We start from the raw sequence: 21325 nt of genomic DNA on the forward strand, positions 1-21325 counted from the left end.
GCGCTCCCTCCGTCCCTCCTCCTTCCTCGGCGGCGGCGGCCGCCCCTTTCGTTGCGCGCACCCCCGGCGGCTCCAGCCCCGCGCAGCGCGGTAGCGAAGGCAAGCCGGAGGGGGAGGGGCCTGAGCAAAGAGGAGGCGGGGGGTGCGGGGAGCCGAGCCGGGACTCCTGGGTCCGCTCTATTCCATGCACGCACGCACCCCAATAAAGAGGGGGGGAGCGGCCTAGTTAGGCTGGCAAAGCAGGCTGGGTTCTCGTGGGGTTCGTTTCTGGATCAGGAAGTGGATCTGGGAAGCTGGGTTCCTGGCCAGGGCCAGAGAAAGTTAGGGGTGTAGCGGACCGGGGCTGGCAGCCCGGACTCCTGGGTTCTTCCGCTCCCAAAACGTTGCGGGCGGGGGAAATGATCAGGCAGGCCTGGGGAGTCGCGTTGACCTTGAGCGAATCAGAGGGACGGCAGCGCATGTCTTCCTTCGGTGGAATCAGAATTCCAGGCTGCCTTTGCTGCGCAGCTCGGGAGAAGAATCCATTTTTAAAAAATAAATAAATCTTATGCTTTGGATAGTTGCCCAATTATGGAGGCTGCTGCAAAACTGGGAAGAAGACAGAGTGTGTGTGCCTGCGCAAGGTGTAAAACTATTGTTTCTGTATAGTTAATGCTTAACATTAAAAATGCATCAACAAGATCTCAGATTTAGTTATACAGTGGTTAGAAGACCAGGTTTCAAAAGCAGAAGCAACTCCTTGCCCTTTATTCCACAGAAACTGAGTCTCCAGGAATGGTTTGACACCAGCAATTAGCCAACCTCCACTGCCGGGAATGAGGTGGGTGTGGGTGACACATTAATTCCTTAGTCTCCATAACCCACTGTAACTGAGTGAAATAAATGCCTCTTTCCCCAGTGAACCCCTCCTTTTAGGAAGCTGCCTTACACAGAGTGAAACCACTGCCCTTCATAGAATCACAGAATCATAGAACTGGAAAAGACCACCAAGGTCATTTTGCCCAACCCCCTGCAATCCAGGAATCTTTTGCCCAACAGTGGGCTCGAACCCAGATTAAGAGACTTATGCTCTACCAACTGTGCCCTCCAACATGGTGCCCTCCAAATGTTGTAAATGAAAAACTCATTACACTACGCCAGCATGATTAATGATCAAGGATGATGGAAGCTATAGTCCCAGCATCTGGAGGGCACCACATTGACTACCCCTGATTACTACTGACTGGTAGAGGCTTTGCAGAACATCAGGCAAGGGTCTCTCCCAGCCCTGGTACCTGGAGATGCCAGGGACTGATCACTGATTCTCTTCCGCTGAGTGTTGCCCCTTCCCCATTTCCCTCTTCCTCAGTTGTGAACTTTAATTGTAGGCTCCTAGAAGCAGAGGCCTGTAATATAGTGCCATGAATTCGCAAATTCATGGCACTATATAAATAAGTCCACAAATACAGCATTTTCAGCATTAAGGGTCAGCCATTCCAAATCAAACTTATGATGCTACATTTTCCTTTTTTTTATTCTCAAAAGGAATGTAAACATTCTTTGCTAGACAATTGTATTGCTTCTTTAAGCTGTCATTATCCGACAACTGCCTCTCCTTATGTGCAGATGATGTCTTAAATAGAACCGGAACCCACATCCAAACCTACTTCCTCTAGCCATTGTTTATATGACATCACTGCACTTCCAGCATGCAGCCATGCACTTTGCGGTATGCACTGGATCAGCTACTGGTGTCCTTCCCTTGCCAAGCAGTTATGTACTCCTAGGAATAGTTAAACATTTTTGGTGCGCTTTTCAAAACCAGACCCTTTCCAAGACACACAGAAGCCTCCTGACTCATTTCATGGTGGTAGACAAATGCAGGGCCTTTCCAAATTATGGAATTTTAAAATGTGCAATAAATGTACAGTACTCATTCATGGGAGAGCTGCCCAGACATTGTCTTTGAGGTCACTGTAGGGGAAGTGAATTTCCCAGCATTGAAATGGCACAATTTTGTTTCAGAACAAATAGAATTCCTCTGCTACATACACAGGCACACACATATACAGACTGGCACCTGCCTTCCTTGGGTTGCTGATATGTGCTTTGGACTGCCCCCTTAAAATAATTTTCTGGCCTAGTAACTCCAAGCAGGCCAAGGCAACTAGGCCTATTTAAATTTCCTACAGTGCCCCTAGACTTGCAACATGGTGCTATCAGCTAAGCCTGCCAGAGCCCATTAATAGAAGAGGGGGGTCCGCCAGAGCACTTTGCCCAGAGGGTCTCCTCAAACATGGAGCCAGTACGTCATACACACACAGAAACAGCTTGTGCAGCCATTGTACTTTTTGAATGTGACTGCCTAAGATGGGCCAAGAGGAAAGACACAAAAAGCATCTCTCTGAGTCAGGGCCCTTGCGGGTGATACGGTCCCCCCCCCATTTATGCAGGGGCATGCTGACACCATTTTGCGCTAGTGCCTCTTTTCATGCCCTTTCAGATGTGGCAGCCATTTCGCACTTGTGCCCCCACGCCCGTAGCAGCCATTTTGTGCTTCGTCACCCCCCCCATGGCAGCCATTTTGTAACGCACCTATAGCACTTTCTCGGAATTACTGATGTGCCTCCTGGTCGAAAAAGGTTAGCAGGCCCAGAACTCTGCCAACCAGGTACATTCAGCATTAGAGGCCTTGCTCCGTGCCTCCTTGGAGGTTGGGTTGGCTCAAAGCTTGCTACAAGGGCACAGAGCCTATTGAGTATGAGCACCAGTGGCACTTCCAGGCTACCTGCTTATTGAGCAGTCATGTTGATTTGTTTGCATGGAGATTAGGTGATGTAGGTTTGGCGATGTTGCATCAGAGCAAGCTTTATCCCATACAATTCCCACACTTTGACTTTTGGGGATGAAGGTTTGTTGCACAAGACCTTCCAAGCAACTATAATTACACAATCTGATTTTTACATCAGACAAACGCTCAGCTTCCCAAGGAGAAAAAGAATATGCATGGAAAGAACAACTACTGTACAGTACTGTACATGGTTTTGCCCCATCTGCTTTATTTATTTGGCTTCCACTGGCAGTGAGAACGGGATACTGAACTAGATGGGCCTTCTTAGGTTCTTGAATGGTATTTTAGTTTGGGCTCCAGTATTAGCATTCTGATATCGACTATGTTTTATGCTTGTTTGTTTATCTTACCGTCCTTTTTAAAAATGTATTGCAAGCTGTTGGGGGGGGGAGCTTTGCAGTCAAAAAGTGCGGGTAGACATTTTAAAAATTAGATCATAAGAAAAGACCCTCCATGTCAAGCCACAGGTCCATCTCACCCCAGCACCTCACATTCTCAAAGTGACTAACCTGATGCCCAGGGGAAGCCCCAATAAACAGATAGATAAACAAATGAACAAATATAGGAGGTGAACAAACCACCGAAGTAGTTGGGGTTTTTTATAGCATATTTTTACACTTTGGGGGCTGAGCATCTACTTTTTTAACATTTGCAAACACCAGATCCTGTTTTCTTAAACCATTTTTTCCTGGATCTTGTGAAAGGAGGGAATTTTTTGAAGTGTGTTTCTTTTTATTGCTCACAACAGTAATTACTGATATTGGCAAGGGAGGAGAGTATCGCCATCAAGCACCCTTCCTCTGAGGATTATCGCTGCTTTCAAGCCAGTTATCCAAGGGAAGAGCAGCGTGGCAGGAGATGCTGTGTCCTCCTGACCTAGACATTGTCACCAACTTTGCTCCTGGATCTGATCTGGCGGGGGCAGAACAGTGTTTCAAGGGAGGGGCTGCCCTTTATCAAAACTGTCCAAACTGCCACAGCCATTGGCCACAACTTCCAAAAAACTTGCACCAGAACTTGCTTTCCCCTCCTCCCTCCTATCGCCTTTTCCTCATGTGCCATATCCTTTTAAATTGTCTGAAAGCAGGGCCTGTCTTAGGACTTATTTTTGTAAGCTGCTCCAAAAGTATTTTCTGCTAAAAGGTGTGTGTTTGTGTGTGTGTGTGTGTGTAAAACACTGCAAATAAATAAATCTAATTGTAAAACCTCAGACAGTGGTGCTGTCTGTGGCAAACGTCTAGGACCCCATTCAGCAGAATCGGCAAAAACAACCCCCACCAACACACAAAAAACACAAAACAGTAAGCAGTGTTGAAGTGTCAGGCGCAGGAACCTTTTGTCCCTTCAAATGTTGTTTAAATTTGTATACCGCCCTTTACCCATAGGTTCACGACAAAAAAAATTGCAAAATAAAAACAACAAAATGCATAATAAAAATAACAACGGCAAACCAATAATCCCCCCACTCTCACAATACATTTAAAAGGGCATCGGATGTCAAATCAGCCAAACGCCTGGGGTTGTTGCTGAACCACAACTCCCATCAACCCAAGCAAACATGACCAATGGCTGGGGACAGTGGGAGTTGTAGTTCAGCCACATCTGGAGGGCAGAAAGTTCACCACACACCTCAAGTAAGGGGGAAAACAGGTGTGGGAGTAATATCTCTAGGTCCAGAGGCTAAAGCAACAGGTGGGGCCTGTAGTAAAATACCTCACCTCCTAGTAAGGCTTGTTTCTCCTTCCTTGTGCTAGCTGCCCAGCCATCTCCTCCACTGGGATTACATAAACTGAAAGAGCTCAAGGCAACCATTCTACCCGACACCCACTCGTTTTTCCGTTTTCCTTTTCCAACGGACACTCTGCATTCTGTGGCTGTTGCCTTTGTGAGCTATGCTCATTCTTGGGAGTGTGCATCTACTTCCTTGATTTAAAAAAACAAGCAAACACGAAAGGCAAGGACAACCCTCATATTCTCGGCCTCTGCCAAAAAGGCTCCCCTCAAATCCACTAGTAACGCTTCCAGATAAAAGCAGGGGTAACCAATTGGGGGCCTTCCAGGCTTTGTGGATTATAACTCCCATTACCCTTATTTGGCCTTTCTGGCCTGGGCTGGTGGGAATGTAGTCCAACCAAAATCTGGACGGCACCACTATTGACTGCTGCTGAAATAAAAGGCATTGTGCAAGGACTTAACAGAGAGGTTTGGGCAGCCTGTGGCCCTCCAGATCGGGGGCTCAGGCTTCCCATCCACCCGTCAAAATGGCCGGTGGGAGTTTGGAGCTGGTGGGCAAATGCAGAATTGGATGAGCAGGAAGATCCTGGCTCTGCTTCTGCCCGGCACGTGTCCCTTCAGTCCCAAAAGAAAAGTGAACATGGAACCATGTTTGCTTTGCAAGCCAATAAACCCAAAGTAAACACAAGTCGAGATTTGCCTGGAAGCTTATCAGACATCCATGGCGCATGGGCACACGTCATATTGGCATTACGCCAGCAACGCACCGTTTCCTCTGGGCATTTGACAGAATAGATAGACTTGTTTCCTGCCCACCCCCCACATTTCCGTTAATAAATCACCTGCTGTTTGCACGGAAAAGGACGATTCAGGACAGGACAAAAGCAAGTTACTTCTTCACTCTGTGCATAGCTATAAACGATGGGATTCACTCTCACAAGATGTCTCGATGGCCACTGACTCGAATGGTTTTAAAAGAGGGTTAGATACACTCGCAGGGAATAAGGCTATCAATGTTTCTAACCTCCACTGTCAGAGAATTAGTAGGCCTCCCTGGAAATTAAGGCTGTGCCCCAAATTATGATCCCCAACTGAGTTAGATAACCCAATTTTCCAGGGTCTCCTGGAGTGATCCAGGAGTGTCAGGATGCAGGGCAGAAGGACCTTTTAACCATGCACACCTGCTCCCAGCAAGGGAACACAGGTACATTTGTTAAACCGAACAGGACTGAAGCTTCTGCTCAGCAGCGGGAGAACGCAGAGGGCAATACTGCAGGCTTCAAGGGTCTGCTTCCCCACATGCCCCAGAGAAGACGCTGGAGAGCAGAGCTTAGTGGGATTGGCCCTGCTGCCCTTCACAGTATAGGGGGCGAGGAAGATGCAACAGAAGCTCCACCCCCTAAATTGATTTGGGGCTGGAACCAGGTTTGTGCGCACAGCCCTATGGGAACCACAAGTGGGGAGTGTTGCTGTTGCTCTCAGGTCTTCTTTACGGGCTTCCTAGAGGCATCTGTTTGGCCATTGTGAAAACAGGATTTTGGACAAGATGGGTTCTAATATTCCCAAGTCTTTTATCCCCTCTTTGTTTTACCATGTGTATGCCAGTGTTAGTGAGGGAGCCTGCATCCTTTGAAGAAAGAAAGAACAACATGTTCTGTAACTGTTATGTTATTGGGGAAGGCGTCACTTTGCTTGGGCTCCTGCCTTCCACAGCCCCTTCAAAGAGCTACAGGCACAAGGTCACATTTAAGTCTACTGCAGCAAACACTGCTAAGAGTCTTGTGGCATATTTAAGACTAATACAGTAGTACCTCGGGTTACATATGCTTCAGGTTACAGACTCAGCTAACCCAGAAATATTACCTTGGGTTAAGAACTTTGCTTCAGGATGAGAACAGAAATTGTGCGGCTGCAGCGGGAGGCCCCATTAGCTAAAGTGGTACCTCAGGATAAGAACAGTTTCAGGTTAAGAATGGATCTCCAGAACGAATTAAGTACTTAACCCGAGGTACCACTGTAAATGTATTGCAGCGTAAAGCGTTGTGGACTACAGTCCATCTTCATCAGGTGCGTGAAGCATTATCCTGAGTTACAGATATATTTACACATGATTCAGGGAGGGAGATTGTGAACAGTCAGAAGGGAGCAAAATGCAGAAAGCAGGTGGTGATAACTGCATGAACAGCAAACATATACTCAAACATTTTTGCTTCTTAACCCAGGCCCCCTCATATTTGTAAGCCAGTTATCTCATGTAATGCAATATTTTAAAAACTTTTCTTTCCGTTCAAGGATTGACTCCTTCAAGGGACTGGCGTAACATTTAAGAAACCTTTCTTCTGTACCAGACTATTGTATTGGGATAAAATATAAAGCACATGTATATAAAGAGATGGGAGAGCAAATGCTGTGCAGATGCATCTCTTTCGGACAGGGGTCTGTTTTGTTATTGTTTTCAGCTGCAGGTTGGGCAACATGAAAATAGAACAAGCAGCCCCTGCTGCATAGTGAGCAGGGTCCTTTTCCAGATGTCACTTTGGCGTTGCAAGAAAAAGCTCTTAAGAAATCTAAAAGGGGCATCCTTTTGAAGTACCGGCTTCAACTACAAGCTGTCACCACACCTTGCTGCACTCCGTGTCTCTTCAAATCAGTTCGGAGGGGGAAAATCCATTCCTGTCTTTATTTAACTGGCTGCCATGTTGTTCAGGGTGAAGCGATTCCCTCTAGTGACAAATGATGTCCAAAGCAGCTCAGACGGGAGGAAGCTGTGTCTTTGCCTACACAAGACCTTTTGGGCACTTTTAAACACGTGGACATGCTGTGCTCTCCCACCACTGAGCACTACAGGGCTCATCTCCCCATTCTGAAAAGACAAACGGGACCCCCTAGCAAGAGCAAGACTGGAACATGGGCCAGAGGTTCCCTGCTCATTTCCACTGGAAATCCCAGGACCTTCGGCCTGCCAAGTGCGTGTTCCATCATGGAGCTAAAATCTCTCCATACCCTTCCTTTCACCTCTGGAGAACAGAGCCAGCTACCCCCTCTTTTCAGGGGACTGATTTGGCTCCTGAAGCAATCTGTTCTGCTTCCCCCTGAAAAGAATCCTTTGCTTTTGGTGGCAACAGCAAAGAGAGAAAGGAGGAGGTGGGAAAAGCCCAGAGCGGTGGTGGTGGTGGTGAAACCTTCCCTTTCCCCAATTATCTAATTGATCATCTGAAAGTGTGCATGCTCAAGTGTGGGGTGGCTTCACCTGCCCCTGGCATGCAACCCCCAGAGGGTTAGCAAAATGTGAATGTGGGGCCTGAGCAGCCCCCTAAAAGGTTGGCCACCCCTGTAGAAAATTCACCTAACAGTGTTGCCTGTTAGGCTTAGGAACAAATGCCACGTAAGAGTTGGCCATGAATAAACTGTGGGTGGTGGGGTGGGGGGTTGAGTCTTAAGGCGAGGGTAATCTCTTATCCCCACCGAAGAAGGGAGCAAGTAAAGTCCTGGGTAATTATTTATTCACAGGATAAATCTCACACACCAACACCAGAGATACCAAAAATGCCCCCGCCCCCCACAGACTGAGACCACCACCTCCGTCTCCATCCTGCTTCTCCCATCTTTTTATTTGTAGAACTCGTGCTCCTGTTCGTCTTTCTTGATGACAGTCTTGTAGGCCTTCTCAAAGTCCTTGGCCAGCACAATGTAACGGTTCTCCCGGACAGCCAGCATGCCAGCCTTAAGGAGACAGGAAGGAGGGGAGGAAGCATGAACAGGTAACATCAGCAGGAAGTAAAAACTAAAAAAAGGGGGAGTACTAACCGCTGTCTAACACACGATACTAACCTCCTGGCAAATGGAGTTGATGTCGGCTCCTGAGATCTTATCCGGCCGCGCCACGTCTGGAAGGAAGAGTGAAGGAAAGAGCAGGAGCAAATGGGCCCTGTGTGGCCGTTCTAGAAAAGGGGAGAAGACTGGCCTATATGACTGCAAAATCCCCCATTGGGAGCTGCCACCTTTCCCATTGAAATGAGAAAAGTATCAGAGGGATGATCCGCAGCTGCTAATTTTGCAGTTTTTTTTGCTAAGGGGAGCACCTGCCGGGTGCGACACAACCCTTTCCATGGAAGTAGGAGGTTGGCAGCGGGAGCTGGGAAAATAGTCAGGCGACAGGTACACCCTAGCTGCCAACCCCTGTACTCGGGGATGTTATGGTAACAAACAGTCCAACTGGCCTCTTGCTCTTCACTCCCCTTTATTTAACAGCATTAAATAAAGAACTGGTGACCCCCTAGATGTTGTTGAACTCCCAGCTCCCATCATCCCCAGACATTGTGGCCAATGGCCTGGGATGATGGGAGTTATAGCTCAGCAACTTCTGGACAGCCGCAGGTTCCTGCCCTGGCTTTATAGCATCAGCTTGCTCCCCATATTCACTGCCAGAAGGATTGGTGGGTAAGAGGGGTATTTTACCATCCAAGTTTAAAAGACAAGAAATTAGTTCAGGAAACTTTATTCTGTTAGCAGGTCAATAAAGAGAGCCAGTATGGTGTAGTGGTTAAGAGTGGTAGTCTCGTAATCTGGTGAACCGGGTTCGCGTCTCCGCTCCTCCACATGCAGCTGCTGGGTGACCTTGGGCTAGTCACACTTCTTTGAAGTCTCTCAGCCCCACTCACCTCACAGAGTGTTTGTTGTGGGGGAGGAAGGGAAAGGAGAATGTTAGCCGCTTTGAGACTCCTTAAAGGGAGTGAAAGGCGGGATATCAAATCCAAAAAAAAAAGGGGGGCAACACACAAACAAAACATCTCTTAAGCTCAGCTCATTGGCCATTCTTCTAGTCCCCCTGCCCTCCACCCATTTCTTCCCACTGCACTGTCCAGAAGGATACAATCCTCCAGATCCACCTCCTCAGACAGGTTCATCTTGCTAGTGATGGTGGTGAAGATCAACCGCTTTTGGCGCCGGTCCGGCAAGGGAAACTCAATTTTACGATCTAGGCGGCCTGGCCGGAGCAGAGCAGGATCCAGGGTGTCTGCTCGGTTCGTGGCCATTATCACCTAGAAGGGAACCAAGAGAGAACTCCATTAAACCCAACTTCTTGATCCAAAAAATTAAAGGCAGGCTCAGGCAAATTGTGAATTTGAATTTGGTAAGTTAAGTGGAGAAAAGCCAACACTTGTTGGAAGCCTTTAGGCAGTTATGGAAACTGGTGGCCTTCCAGATGTTGCTGGACTCCAACTCCCATGAGGCCCGGGCCAAAACTCAGGGATGATGGGAGTTGTAGTTCGACAACATTTAGAGAGCCACAGCTTTCCCCATCTCTGCTTTAAATCCAGAGTTTATGGTAAAGAGAATTGCCTTTCCAGGCCACTCAACACCTCCCCCCCCCCCCCACGCTGCTGCCCAACACAACGCACCTTGACGTTAACATTCTGGTCAAAGCCATCCATCTGGTTGAGTAGCTCCAGGAGGATGCGCTGAACCTCCCTATCAGCTGTAGAGAGACCAACAAATTTATCAGCTGGTGCGCCCTGGAAGAGAGAGCTGCCCTTTCCTTTTGCCACCATAGCCAAAGCTGCTTTGCGCTACCAACCCATCTTCAGGGATATCGTGCAAGCCTGGAATGCACCACACTGGCCTTTTAAGCCATCATTCAGAGAACCTCAGGATTTATACAGCTGTCCAAGTTTCGAGTCCTCATGACTGCAGAGAAAAGACTGCAGAAGTCTCAGCAGTGCCCATTGGGGGATTTGGAGGATACGAGACCCACAAACAAGATGCTGCGGTATAGAGTCTGCCTGTCTGGCATTCTAATCAGACAGCCATGTCCTTTTACAGGATACACCATTCCAGTCTGCCACTACAGTTTTCCATTCTCACCTACCCACCAGGCTGCTGAGCATGCTCAGGGTTTACTGGGCTGTTTTGGGATACCCTTAGCCGTGGGTATATTTCTGTAAAATGTGAAGTTTCTCCAAGCCTGCTGCTACCCTCCTTCCTTCTCATGTGCAGTTGGGTGCCGTTTGTTTCCCCATCCCTGGTATAGAAGGACAGAAAAGCAAGGACTTCTAGTGGTCTCTGCCCATTTCCATTGCTGGGGATTGAACCAGGGACCTTTCGGCATGCAAGGTGAATGCCCAACTGCTGAGCTTACAGCCCTTCTAACCCTCCCTGCTTCTTCCACACCCAGCTGCCATCCTATTTCTTGCTCAACAAATCCAAATTTGCAACCCCGACTGCACAAAATAAAGTGATTGTCCACACAAAATATGCCCGATTCACACAAGTTGAAGAATTTGGAAAAAAATATATTCCCCCCTAGCAGAAGCATTAGCCTCACCTGAGCCAAGTTTGTTGTTTGGCTCTCATAGGCCAACCATATGCAGAGGTCACTATGTTCAACCGACAAAGAACTGCCGAAGCCCAGGGTTCTAGCACATTGTGACACTGCAAGTTCGGAGCAACACCTAGAGGAGGCAGCAGGAATTGCAGCAGCCCTACCCAGCAGCCAGGACTCAGGCAGAAACTAGAAACTAGGGGTTACGCAACAAACACAGGATTCCCAAACTTATATTTGCTGCCTAATACAGAAGAGGGAATTTCACCATTTCCCCAATCACTTGCTGGCTGTTTTTATCAGTTGGGGGGAGTGTGGATCTAGTCAAAGGGGTTGGAACAGCAGGTGAAAGGTTAAAGCAACTTCCTTCAGGTGGTATTTCCCAAATATATCGGTATTTGAGGCTACAGCAGAGGAAGAGACTGGGAAGCAGGACTACTGCACTGGCTCTGATGATAGCCCAGCCCCCTATCTCCTTCTGTCCCTGAAAAGTTTCTATTCCTGCTGGTCATTATAACTTTAATAATTGATCAGAGTTCATTTGCTTTCCTCTTCCCTCCCCCATCCCATTTCCTTTTATGCTGTGTTTGTTAAAACTGTAATCCTATGGGCAAGGACTGTCCTGTTTTTACCAATCGTACGTAAACTGCTCTTCCCTAGTCCTTCCCTCTATTCAGGTGGCCACAGTTGCCCAGGAGCCCCCCCCCCGCTCCCTCTTCCCCCGTCACCAACTCACCTCCGGTCTGGGCATCGAAGCGCTTTGTGGCAATGGCGTCAATCTCGTCTATGAAAATGATGGCTGGGGCATTCTCTTTGGCCAGGCGGAAGACATCCCGCACCATGCGCGGCCCCTCGCCCAGGTACTTCTGCACAAACTCGGATCCTACTACCCGGATGAAGGCAGCTGGAGGCAAAGGCAGAGTTAGACCCAGCTCCTTTGGCATCCCTCAGTCTCCCAGGGAAACCCATCTCAACGGGGCCACCGCCTTGGGAAGACCAAGGGATGCCAGCAAACCTACACCCAACAGGGTAGTGACGTGTCCAAGGCAAGAGAACTGGTGCCTTGCTCACCTGTGGTGTGATGAGCCACTGCTTTGGCCAACATGGTTTTCCCGCAACCAGGCGGGCCGTACATCAGCACCCCCCGTGGAGGGTCAATGCCGATCTGAAAAAAGGGTGGAAAGGTGAGAAAAGAACAACAAAATAGGCCATCTCAAGGGCCCTTGTCACATCTCTCAACAGAATAAAACCCCACTTCCAAGTTGTTGCTTGAGTCTGCTGCTCTGAGTCAAGCTCCACAATATCTGGAGGGCCACAGGTTCCCCATCCCTGCCTTAGATGGTCCAGCCGCTACACCCAGAAGCCTCCCATCCATGCACCAACCACATCCAGATTTTGCTACAATGATATTGTTGCACCAACTGGGCTAAGAGCTGGTCCAAGCACTGAGACGGGCATGCACGAGTAAATCTTGGTGTGCACCCATGTCAAATATCCAGAAATAATAGCCAGGAATCAATTCGGGCTCTGCTTGGGGATCTCCCTCCACTGGTAAGAAGGCACAGATGTTCTCTATACAAAGCAGCCCAAAGATTAAAAGGCAGAAGGTGGGAACGGAGGACTGATAGCTACCAGCACATGCAACAAGGGAGGTTTCCCTTTGCTGTGTTTTTCAATCATACAGATGACAACCGACCCAGCTTAGGGCGGGAGAAAACACGTGTGCTTTCTTCTTTGTAAAATGAACACAGGCGATGCAGTGCGGAGGATGCAGTTCTCTCTGCAATTCTACCCCACCCACTTCCTGTCCCAAGCAAGCAAATATTAATGGGAGCTATGAAGGGTAAGGGCCATAGCTCAGCAACAGAGCTTCTGCTCTGCATGCAGAAGGCTGCAAGTTCAATTCCTGGCATCGCCAGAAAACACTACAAAGGTCCCTGAGCTGAAACCCTTGAGAGTCATTGCCAGTCAGTGGAAAATAGTGAGCTTGACGGGTCAGTGGTCTGACTCGGTATATGGCAGCTTTCTAGGATCACTGTTGTTGAAGCAAGCGACTGCGAGCTTCCTAAAGGAAAAGTGCAGATAAATATAGATACATGAATGACAGCCTATCTGTGTACACACTTCACATACCTCCAAAATAGAAATTTAGATCACATACCTGTTTGTAGAGTTCAAAGTGGGTAAGGGGTAGCTCTACTGCCTCCCTCACTTCCTGCTTCTGAATATCCATCCCACCAATGTCGGCATACATCACGTCTGGTTTCTGATCTGCTCAGAGAAGGGACAGGACCTCAGGTGTTTTCCTGCCCTTGGATCTCTTTCTACCCTGCTACATTCTTTCAAGTGCTACCTTGATTCCACTGGGCCTTTGTCTTCATAGCCTTGGGCAGCCTTCCCCCCACCCCTGCCTGCTGTTTTGGACTCCAACTCCCATCAGCCCCAGCCAGCACATGCTGGAGCTCTGTTGGAGCTGCAGTTCCAACGTAAACCGCTTCATGCTCCTGGATCTGATGGGCAGTGCGAGCACAGCTTGCTCCAGCGAAAGCGCAACCAGGAGCTCACTTTAAGCTCCCAAGTGTTCCTTCGCAGCCATACAAGTACCTGCCTGACAGGTGTGCAGCAGGCAGGTGGGGTTTGCATGGAATGTCCTTGCAAGCCAAATTGGGACTTGCGGGTCTGAGGTTCCCCACACCAAGGACTCTGAAGACAGCAAGAGCCGTCTTCTTACTGAAGGCATCCTGGAATCCCTGCTCATAGGCAGCCCATTAACAGGGCTCACCTCTATGATCCGAGGAAGATTTGCCTTACCTGAAGTGAGCATCATGATACTGCTGTCGGCCTCAGGGGGCAACACGTCCACCAAGGCATTGCTGTGTTTATGCAGGGCCACAGAGGCGTTGGGTTTCAGCAGCTCCCGGTCAATGGTGCTCAGGATCCGGACATAATAGTTGGAGCCTGAAGTGGAGACACACTTATGAGATAAATGACTGGAAACAGAGGCCGCCAGGGAGACAAGCCAGCTCTTTTTCTCAAGCTGCAATGTAAGGAGAGGGAAGGGCTGGCGCCCGCACTTGGCATCCCTGGGCAGCTGCCAGAGCCCCAGCACCCTGGCAGTGCCAAACAATGATACTTGTCTCCCTTTACTTCTCCCACCCTCCCCAAATCACACACACTCTGAGCAGTGCCAGGTCTCTGAGTCTAGCTGTCATTTAAGTTTCCCACAATCCCCCTGGCGTTGTGTCACTCGGGGCATTGTGGGAAATTTGAATGACAGTCCTCGGCAGTTCAATGCAGCTCAGAATGCTGCTGATTGCTATTAGCTACCACCACCTGGGGCACACAAACAGAGCAGGGCCCCCTGCCAGAGCGGACTGTCCACTGCCTCCTCAAACCTGGAGCTGGCCCATTGCAGGTAGATGGGCTGGAGGAAAGAAGGGACTGTACCTGTGGTGGAACCAACAATGGCTGTGTTCTGATCCACGGCCTCCAGGAACTGGCCAATGACCAGCGGAATGCTCTGGATTCGTTTCACCTCCTCCTGGGCGTGCAGAAACTCCTTCTTTAGGTTCTTCTGCTCATCTTTGATGTACTCCTCTTGAACTTCCAGGAACTCCAGCTCTTGCTGTAATTTCTACAGGGGGGCACACCGAAATCCTCCTCAAACCTCCTCCTGCACCAGCTGAATTACCACTCATGATATCGTAGGAATACCTAGGAAGGTGCCTTACACGGTCAGAGCACTGCTCCATCTAGCCAACCCTGACTAGCAGCAGCTACCAGGAGATGCTGGGTATTGAACCTGGGACCTTCTGCACGTAAAGCGGATCCTCTGCCACTGAACTACAGCCCTTCTCCGTATGCAGCGAGCACAGACTCCGTATGCAGCGAGCACAGACTCCGTATGCAGCGAGCACAGACTCTGTATGCAGCGAGCACAGACTCCGTATGCAGCGAGCACATCCACACTACTGCCCCCTAAACACTACAACTATGGCAGACAAGCTGTGTAGCCAGGGAGGTTGGGAATATCTGATCTTAAGAGTGTGAGATCTTCTACATACCGCAGAATCTGAATTATATCGATTTATTTTTTTAAGAAAGTCACAGAGAAAACGTTCAGAAAGGTAGAATAATTATCATCTTTCCCCACAGACCTGAACATCTGCCTCTATGCCCTTACTGCTTCTTCTTAATACCTCTTCTGTTCAACTTCCTAGTCCTTAAGAAAAAACAGTAATTCTAAGCAGTTAACTCACACTCCAGTCAACAACATACACCTGAGACCAATAATACAAAGACATTTGTTATATAAGGTGCAGTAACTCAAATTGTACACAGAATTCCCAGTGCCGTCACATTTGCTTAAAGACACTGCAATTATGGCAGTTTTGTTTTTGACCCCATTCATAATGATCCACAACACGCAATTCAACCTCGCCTTGCGGCAGTAAATTGCATAAATTAATTTCTACAAGATATTAACATTCCACAAAAAAATAATTTGGACAGAGCAGGCCAGAAACAATTTCTAACACATCTTTGCACCTTTCTGTCAAAAACAGCACTGCAGCAATGGTGCCCCTAACTCTTTTACTGCTCCACCAGTTTGCCTCTATAATGGCGACCTCTGTGGCTCTGCTGCTATCTCGTCAAATAATGATGGGGAATATTTGACCTGCGGGTCTCTCATCATATGTGATGTCACACATGCAGCAGGTAGTGAAGTGTTTGCAAAGAAACAATCTGGAGGCTTAAGGTGTGCTCCCGATTTCTTTTCATGGCAAGCACTGCTGGCATTCAGCACCTTTTGAATTTGGCACCAAGTGCAAGCCCCAAAGACTGGTCCTCCTTGGGAGTTCCTGGATGGAAGTGGAATTAATCCCTGCTGAAAGCAGGATTTGAAAGCACCACTGATCAACTGAGATGCCTCTGGGATCAGCTGCACCCTGATGGGCAGCGTTTGCAAAAGAATAGCAAGGGTACTTAGCCCACAGTCCTGATTCTCTCCTTTGAAGCTGAGTTACATGCTGATGTCAGGTGATTGACAGGAGAGTGGCCTTGTAAACCCAGCAAAGTGGCTCCCAAGGAATCATAGAATCGTAGAGTTGGAAGGGTCCATGAGGGCCATCTAGTCCAACCCCCTGCAATGCAGGAATCTTTTGCTCAGCATGAGACTCGAACCCACAGAGCATGAGACTCTGAGATTAAGAGAATCATGCTTTACCAACTGAACTATCCTGGGAGCTTAGGACCCAGACTGCCAACGTGTTCCTGTTTCCCACCCCTGTTCTTGAGCGAAGGACCACACAACAGCCCCCTCCAGCACCACAAACAGAGCCCTACAACCTCACAGCTGAACAAGATCACAAGATAGCTCACCTTATAACGGCTGTACAGGTCCTCCACATCCTCAGCCTCAGGAACTAGGAAGGAGAGGCCAGTCTGAGGCCTCGAGATGGAGAGAGCTGGAAGCTCATCCTGGAATCAGGGAACACAAAGAAATGAGAACATAGAGTTATCTGAGAAACTTTCACCTCCTGCACTGCACATGTCGCCTGGCTAAGTTGGGGGACCTGAGGCTCCCTAGATGTTGCTGCAGTAAAATGCCTGTCATTCGTAGCCATGCAAGCTCGGGCTGGTGGAAGCTGGGAGTCCAGCAAGGTCTAGAGAGTCACAGGTTTCTCATTTCTGTGCTACACTTAGCAGATGAATACCTCCCCTTCAAAAAAGCGATGCTGGAAGAGATGTTACAAAGTGGGAAGCCCTTCAACCAGCCGTTAGAGCAACAGAATCCATTGAGCGGATCGAATGACAGAGGAGCAAGCCAAAGGCACAGTCCAGGAAAAGGATGAAGTTTTGCTGCGGCCTCCTCCTATGCAGGTTTCATCAGAGACTAAGTTCTGCTACCTGTATCTATGTCGCAAATTCTGCGTGCATAATATTTTCTGCCTTAAACTGTGACTCGGCGGACAGAGAGAGACCCTCCAATTTTAAACACTTTAGGACAAATTCCAAAGACATACCTGTGCTAAAAACTTCCCCTGTTCGTGTCATAATAAATGTCCCAAACCCAGCAATGAGGACACACAACTGGAAGTTTAGCTCTTTATTGGCAAAGAACATGATTATATCAGCTCCTAAGAGGTGAGAATCCCAGGCATCACTCCTGCTAAACAGCTAGCTAGGCATTGCCTTCCTCAGACCTGTGCTCCAACCCAGACAGCTGGAGCAACTGTGTGACCATGCTTCCCTCAGCACATTTAAACACCCTTGTGGTGTGCACAAGCAAACAACTTCTCCTGCGTAGCATCTCCAGCTGCTCCAGCCCCTTGTTGTCCTTTGAGACAGCTGGGGAGGGGGCAGAGGAGATACTAAGAGCTCCCATCTCTCTCTGAGACAGCCTATTCCTCCTCTGCGCCTTCCTGCAACTCTTCTTCCTCCTCCTCCTCTTCTCCTGACTCTGACTGCCAGGCCTCTTCCCCTTCCCCTTGCCTCATGTGAGGTCTAGAACCCCACAAATTGCTGGCCCTTTCTCCTGGATCATCCTTCTCTGCCCACCCTTTCAACACCTGCCTATCCCTGACAATAAACCACCAAGCACTTTGCACAGTCCAAATCAACACGCTGATGTTAATTATTGTTGTTCCACAAATCATACTGCAACACAATGCTGTTGCGTACACCTCCTCTAACAGAAGATCTTTTGTTCAAAACTTCAGCCAGCCTGAAACAGAAGCCCAATAGTTCTGTACAGGCAGGCAGAAAGTTGCAATGGGGTGGGTAAGAGGATAGAAAGAGGTGGGTTTTTCTCTCCCTTTCCTAAGGTATTATTTTCTTGCACTAGAGTACTCAGATTTGATATCCCCCTTATCCACTCCTCCAAGATGCTTATGATTAGTTGTTAGGGGCCTAAGCAGGCGAATTCCCTCTTCGTTCCCCATCTCAGTTTCCTTTTCTTCCACCTGCAACTGTCAGCTTCAGCGTTCTGCACATTCTGAAGGCTCCCTGGTTTCTTCAGTGGGGAAGGTTAATTAAAAAAAAAAAAAGATTCCCCCCCCAACCAATTTATACTTCTAAGCGTCCAGAGCATCCTGATTTTATGGGCCAGGGTCTGTATCACTTCTAAACTAATTAGTATTCACACCACCTTAGTTTGCGTTTGAAGGGATTGTTGCATCTCTCTCTCTCTTCACACCTGCCCAGCAAGAAATGTGACAATGTTGTGCCCTAGCAGAAGAGGGGACAATCAGTACCTCTTTTTGCCTGGCACCTGAAGATATGTAACCATGGTGCCAGGCGAGCCTCCAAAGGGAGAACATTTTGCAAATGAGGAGCCACTGTTGAAAAGGCCCCATTCTCATGATGCTACCCTCTGGATCCACAGGGTCCGGGTTGATTCATATAGAGAGAGCCGTTTAAGGCTTTACAGATCAAAAACAGCACTTTGAATTGTTTGTTTGTTACGTTTAAGGCAGCATCTGAAACACCAGCATCTGCCGAACCACAATAATCATTTATTGTCTGTAAAAACCCACAAGCGAGATCTGGCAACACTTTAAACAAGAGCAAGATTAATTAGCAATGGGATGTAGCAGGAGAAGGAAAGCAGGAGTCTGACAGAGGAAACCTAAATACGTGTCTACCCAGAGAGAAGTCCCACAGGGGATGGGCCACAGCTCAGTGGTAAAGCCAGTGTTGGTGCCAGACTGTTTGCTCACTAGGCAAGGCTAACTACTTGTACCCACACAATAAATAAATAAATGCTAACTTCAATGTTCAGAAACATGCTTAGTAGGAAAATTGGAAAGCACAAAAACTTAGTTCCGATAAATGTATTTTAAACTGCAAGAATAAGTAATACAACCATCTTTGATTGCCTTTCTCAAATACAAAAGAAAACGTTTTAGCACACAAATCATTTTTAACAACCTTGCGAACTGAGATGTTAAAATTCAAGTCTCTTTTAAAAAGCTTCCATTTCAGGCGCATCAAAATATCACTCTGCGTGCCTTCCCCCCTTTTCTAATTTTGTCACTGACTCCTTCGGGTCAAGTGCTGCCAAGCCAACTGTAAGCCTCTTTCCACAACATCCCTTGATAGTATGTAAGATTTTCTAAGTTCGAGAAACCGGGTTCAGAATGTACAAGTGAAACACGTATCGGGAATTCGTAAGATATAACAAAAAATGTAATCTGTCATTTTTTTAAAAAAATAACCTGTGCCTCTCCAAGGCCGGTCAGTCAAATGGCCTCTCAGGCATACTACTAGCTGACAGCCTTGGGAGAAGCATCTGCTTTGAGCGCAGAAGAAAATCCCAGTTTGGATCCCCAGGCAGGGCTGGGAGAGGATCCCTGCCTGAAACCCCGGAGAGCCTGGCCGCTGCCTGTCAGTGCAAGCAGCACTGAACTAGGTGGGCCAGTATCCTGACAGGGCTCAAGACACCTCCCTGCGCCCCTGTGCCCAATGGGGCCGACTGCTATCTCAGGGTTGCTACTTACAGGGCTTTCTATGGGGCCGGGGGAAGTGGGGTCCAGTGGGGCAAAGAGCTAAAAAGGCCACGGTCCTCCTCCTGCTCCTCCAGGGCCCCACCAGCCCCGCAGTGACTCGGCACCTCGCCCGTCCCCCGCCGGCCCTCTAGGGCTTCAGCACCGCCGCCTCGGCCCCAAAGCAGCAGAGACGCGGGGGGAAGGACGGCGAAGGAGGAAGATCCGGCCCGGCGCCGCCTTTCCTTCCTCACGACACGCGTCCCGGCCTCCCTTACCTGCGTTTTCTCCACCAGGATCCCGATCTCCTCCATTTCTCAGCTTAACAAGGCCAGGCTGCTCTTCGCCGCTTCCGGGAAAAGCTGCCGGAAGTTGACAGAGAGGCTGACGGGAGATGTAGTCCTTTTCGAGAAAAGGTATGATGGGGCGGGGAAAGTAGGGGGGGGGTATGGGAGTCGTAGGCTAGGCTGCAGCTTTGCAACCGGGAGCCTATTTGGAAACGGGACTTTCTCCCAAGGCTGGATGAGGAGCTGGGGAGCCCCAACCGCATTTGAAGGCCAGAGTAGTAGTAATAATAATAATAATAATAATAATAATAATAATAATAATAATAATAATTTTTTATTTATACCCCGCCTTCCCCAGCCAAGACCGGGCTCAGGGTGGCTAACAACCAATAATAAAAACAAGTTGATTAAAATACAATTTAAAAGATTAAGATACAACATTAAAACATTAGGATAGATAGATAGATAATACTTTATTCGGCTATAAGCCCCTCCACTGTCCAGAGGGGGGGGTTGTGGGGGTGCTTTTAAAAAAATTTTCCAAAAAAATATATATTGTTTAAGAATCAGGAGGAACAAACTCTGGCTTTGACGAACTCGGATAACTCGGCCGTGTTGTTTTGCCCCTGCTTTTTTTTAAACGTGAAGATTTTCTTGAAGCTTTAAGTAGACCCGGGAGCTCCAATCTTCCTTCCGAGGACTTCTCCGCCCACCAGGCTCCTGAAGAAAACCCAGAAGGCAGGAGAGGAGGATCAGGTCCCCTCTTCCCATCCCCACCCCGGAATTTTGGCCATCTTTCCTCCACCCCGCCCCAACTTTAGCATTAGGATACAGTCTCTTCATAGGTGGAGAAAGGAAAAAGAAAGAGGGGGAGGGAATCAAACTAATTCTAAGCCAAAGGCCAGGTGGAACAACTCTGACTTACAGGCCCTGCGGAAAGAAATCAGATCCTGCAGGGCCCTGGTCTCATGAGACAGAGCGTTCCACCAGGCCGGAGCCAGTGTTGAGAAGGCCCTGGCTCTGGTTGAGGCTAATCTAACTTCCTTAGGGCCCGGGAACTCTAGTGTGTTGCTATATGTGGACCTTAAGGACCTCTGTGGGGCATACCAGGAGAGGCGGTCCAATAGGTACAAGGGTCCTAGGCCGTGAAGGGCTTTAAAGGTCAAAACCAGCACCTTAAATCTGACCGGTACTCGACCGGTAGCCAATGCAACTGGAAAAGCACTGGGTGAATATGCTCCCATGGCATATTCATGGGAGCATAATTGTGGCGCCTGAACAGGCGGCCCTGTTTCTTCGTGCCGTTTGCTTTCGCGGGCTAAGAGCCCGCTTTTCTCGGAGGGACGGAGCGTCACTTCATGCAGGGACAAAGCCTATAATCGTTGAAGGAGCAGCACCAGTGCAAATTCCAGTGGTAGATGCACGGGCTTGCGTGCATACATTAAAGCACATTTCCCACCCAGGCCAGAGAACCCCCGAGAACTATAGTTTTGCCCCTCGCAGAGCTATGCTTCCCAGCACTCTTTAAACTGCAGCTCCTGGGGCGCGTGTGCGCTATATAGGCAAGGTGTGTAAGTATGCAAGGACAGTCCACTATTGGATGCTGAGAACCGGCTCGCGCCAGCCCTGCGCTGCGATCCTTCTGTTAATCTCGCAGCAGGTTGCG

At 48.6% G+C, this 21325-nt stretch overlaps 2 protein-coding genes and 1 long non-coding RNA gene across 3 annotated transcripts in view; 1 reads left to right on the top strand and 2 right to left on the bottom strand.

The window, feature by feature from the left end:
- Positions 1-4705, bottom strand: part of GRAMD1A (GRAM domain containing 1A) — a 51275-nt gene extending 46570 nt beyond the window's left edge. Inside the window, exon 1 of the mRNA XM_081920602.1 lies at positions 4549-4705. The gene's annotated coding sequence lies outside the window, so the exon portion shown is untranslated. The remainder of the gene's footprint in view (positions 1-4548) is intronic.
- A 3445-nt stretch (positions 4706-8150) lies between these two features.
- PSMC4 (proteasome 26S subunit, ATPase 4) lies at positions 8151-19804 on the bottom strand. Its single transcript, XM_081920767.1, has 11 exons — positions 19651-19804; positions 16269-16367; positions 14334-14520; positions 13698-13844; positions 13048-13157; positions 11958-12051; positions 11623-11790; positions 9967-10043; positions 9438-9606; positions 8396-8451; positions 8151-8287 (listed from the first exon to the last, which is right to left on the bottom strand). The coding sequence occupies exons 1-11, from the start codon at positions 19684-19686 to the stop codon at positions 8174-8176; spliced, it is 1257 nt and encodes a 418-aa protein (XP_081776893.1). The 5' UTR covers positions 19687-19804; the 3' UTR covers positions 8151-8173.
- Positions 14529-14979, top strand: LOC309375397. Its single transcript, XR_014170904.1, has 2 exons — positions 14529-14766; positions 14845-14979. It is a non-coding gene; the product is annotated as an uncharacterized lncRNA (long non-coding RNA).
- Positions 19805-21325: the final 1521 nt, after the last annotated feature.

Source organism: Podarcis melisellensis, assembly GCF_964234715.1.
Source record: "Podarcis melisellensis genome assembly, chromosome: 8".
In the NCBI taxonomy this organism is placed as follows: Eukaryota; Metazoa; Chordata; class Lepidosauria; order Squamata; family Lacertidae; genus Podarcis; species Podarcis melisellensis.

What these genes read in the sequence shown, in the direction of transcription:
- PSMC4 (XM_081920767.1), bottom strand. Translation starts at nt 19,686, where the DNA reads ATGGAGGAGATCGGGATCCTGGTGGAGAAAACGCAG. An exon ending in ACCTGTACAGCCGTTATAAG is followed by an intron (nt 14,521 to 16,268) that starts GTGAGCTATCTT and finishes GCCCCCCTGTAG; the next exon opens with AAATTACAGCAAGAGCTGGA. An exon ending in GGAGGTGGATCTGGAGGATT is followed by an intron (nt 8,452 to 9,437) that starts GTATCCTTCTGG and finishes TCTTCCTTCCAG; the next exon opens with ACGTGGCGCGGCCGGATAAG.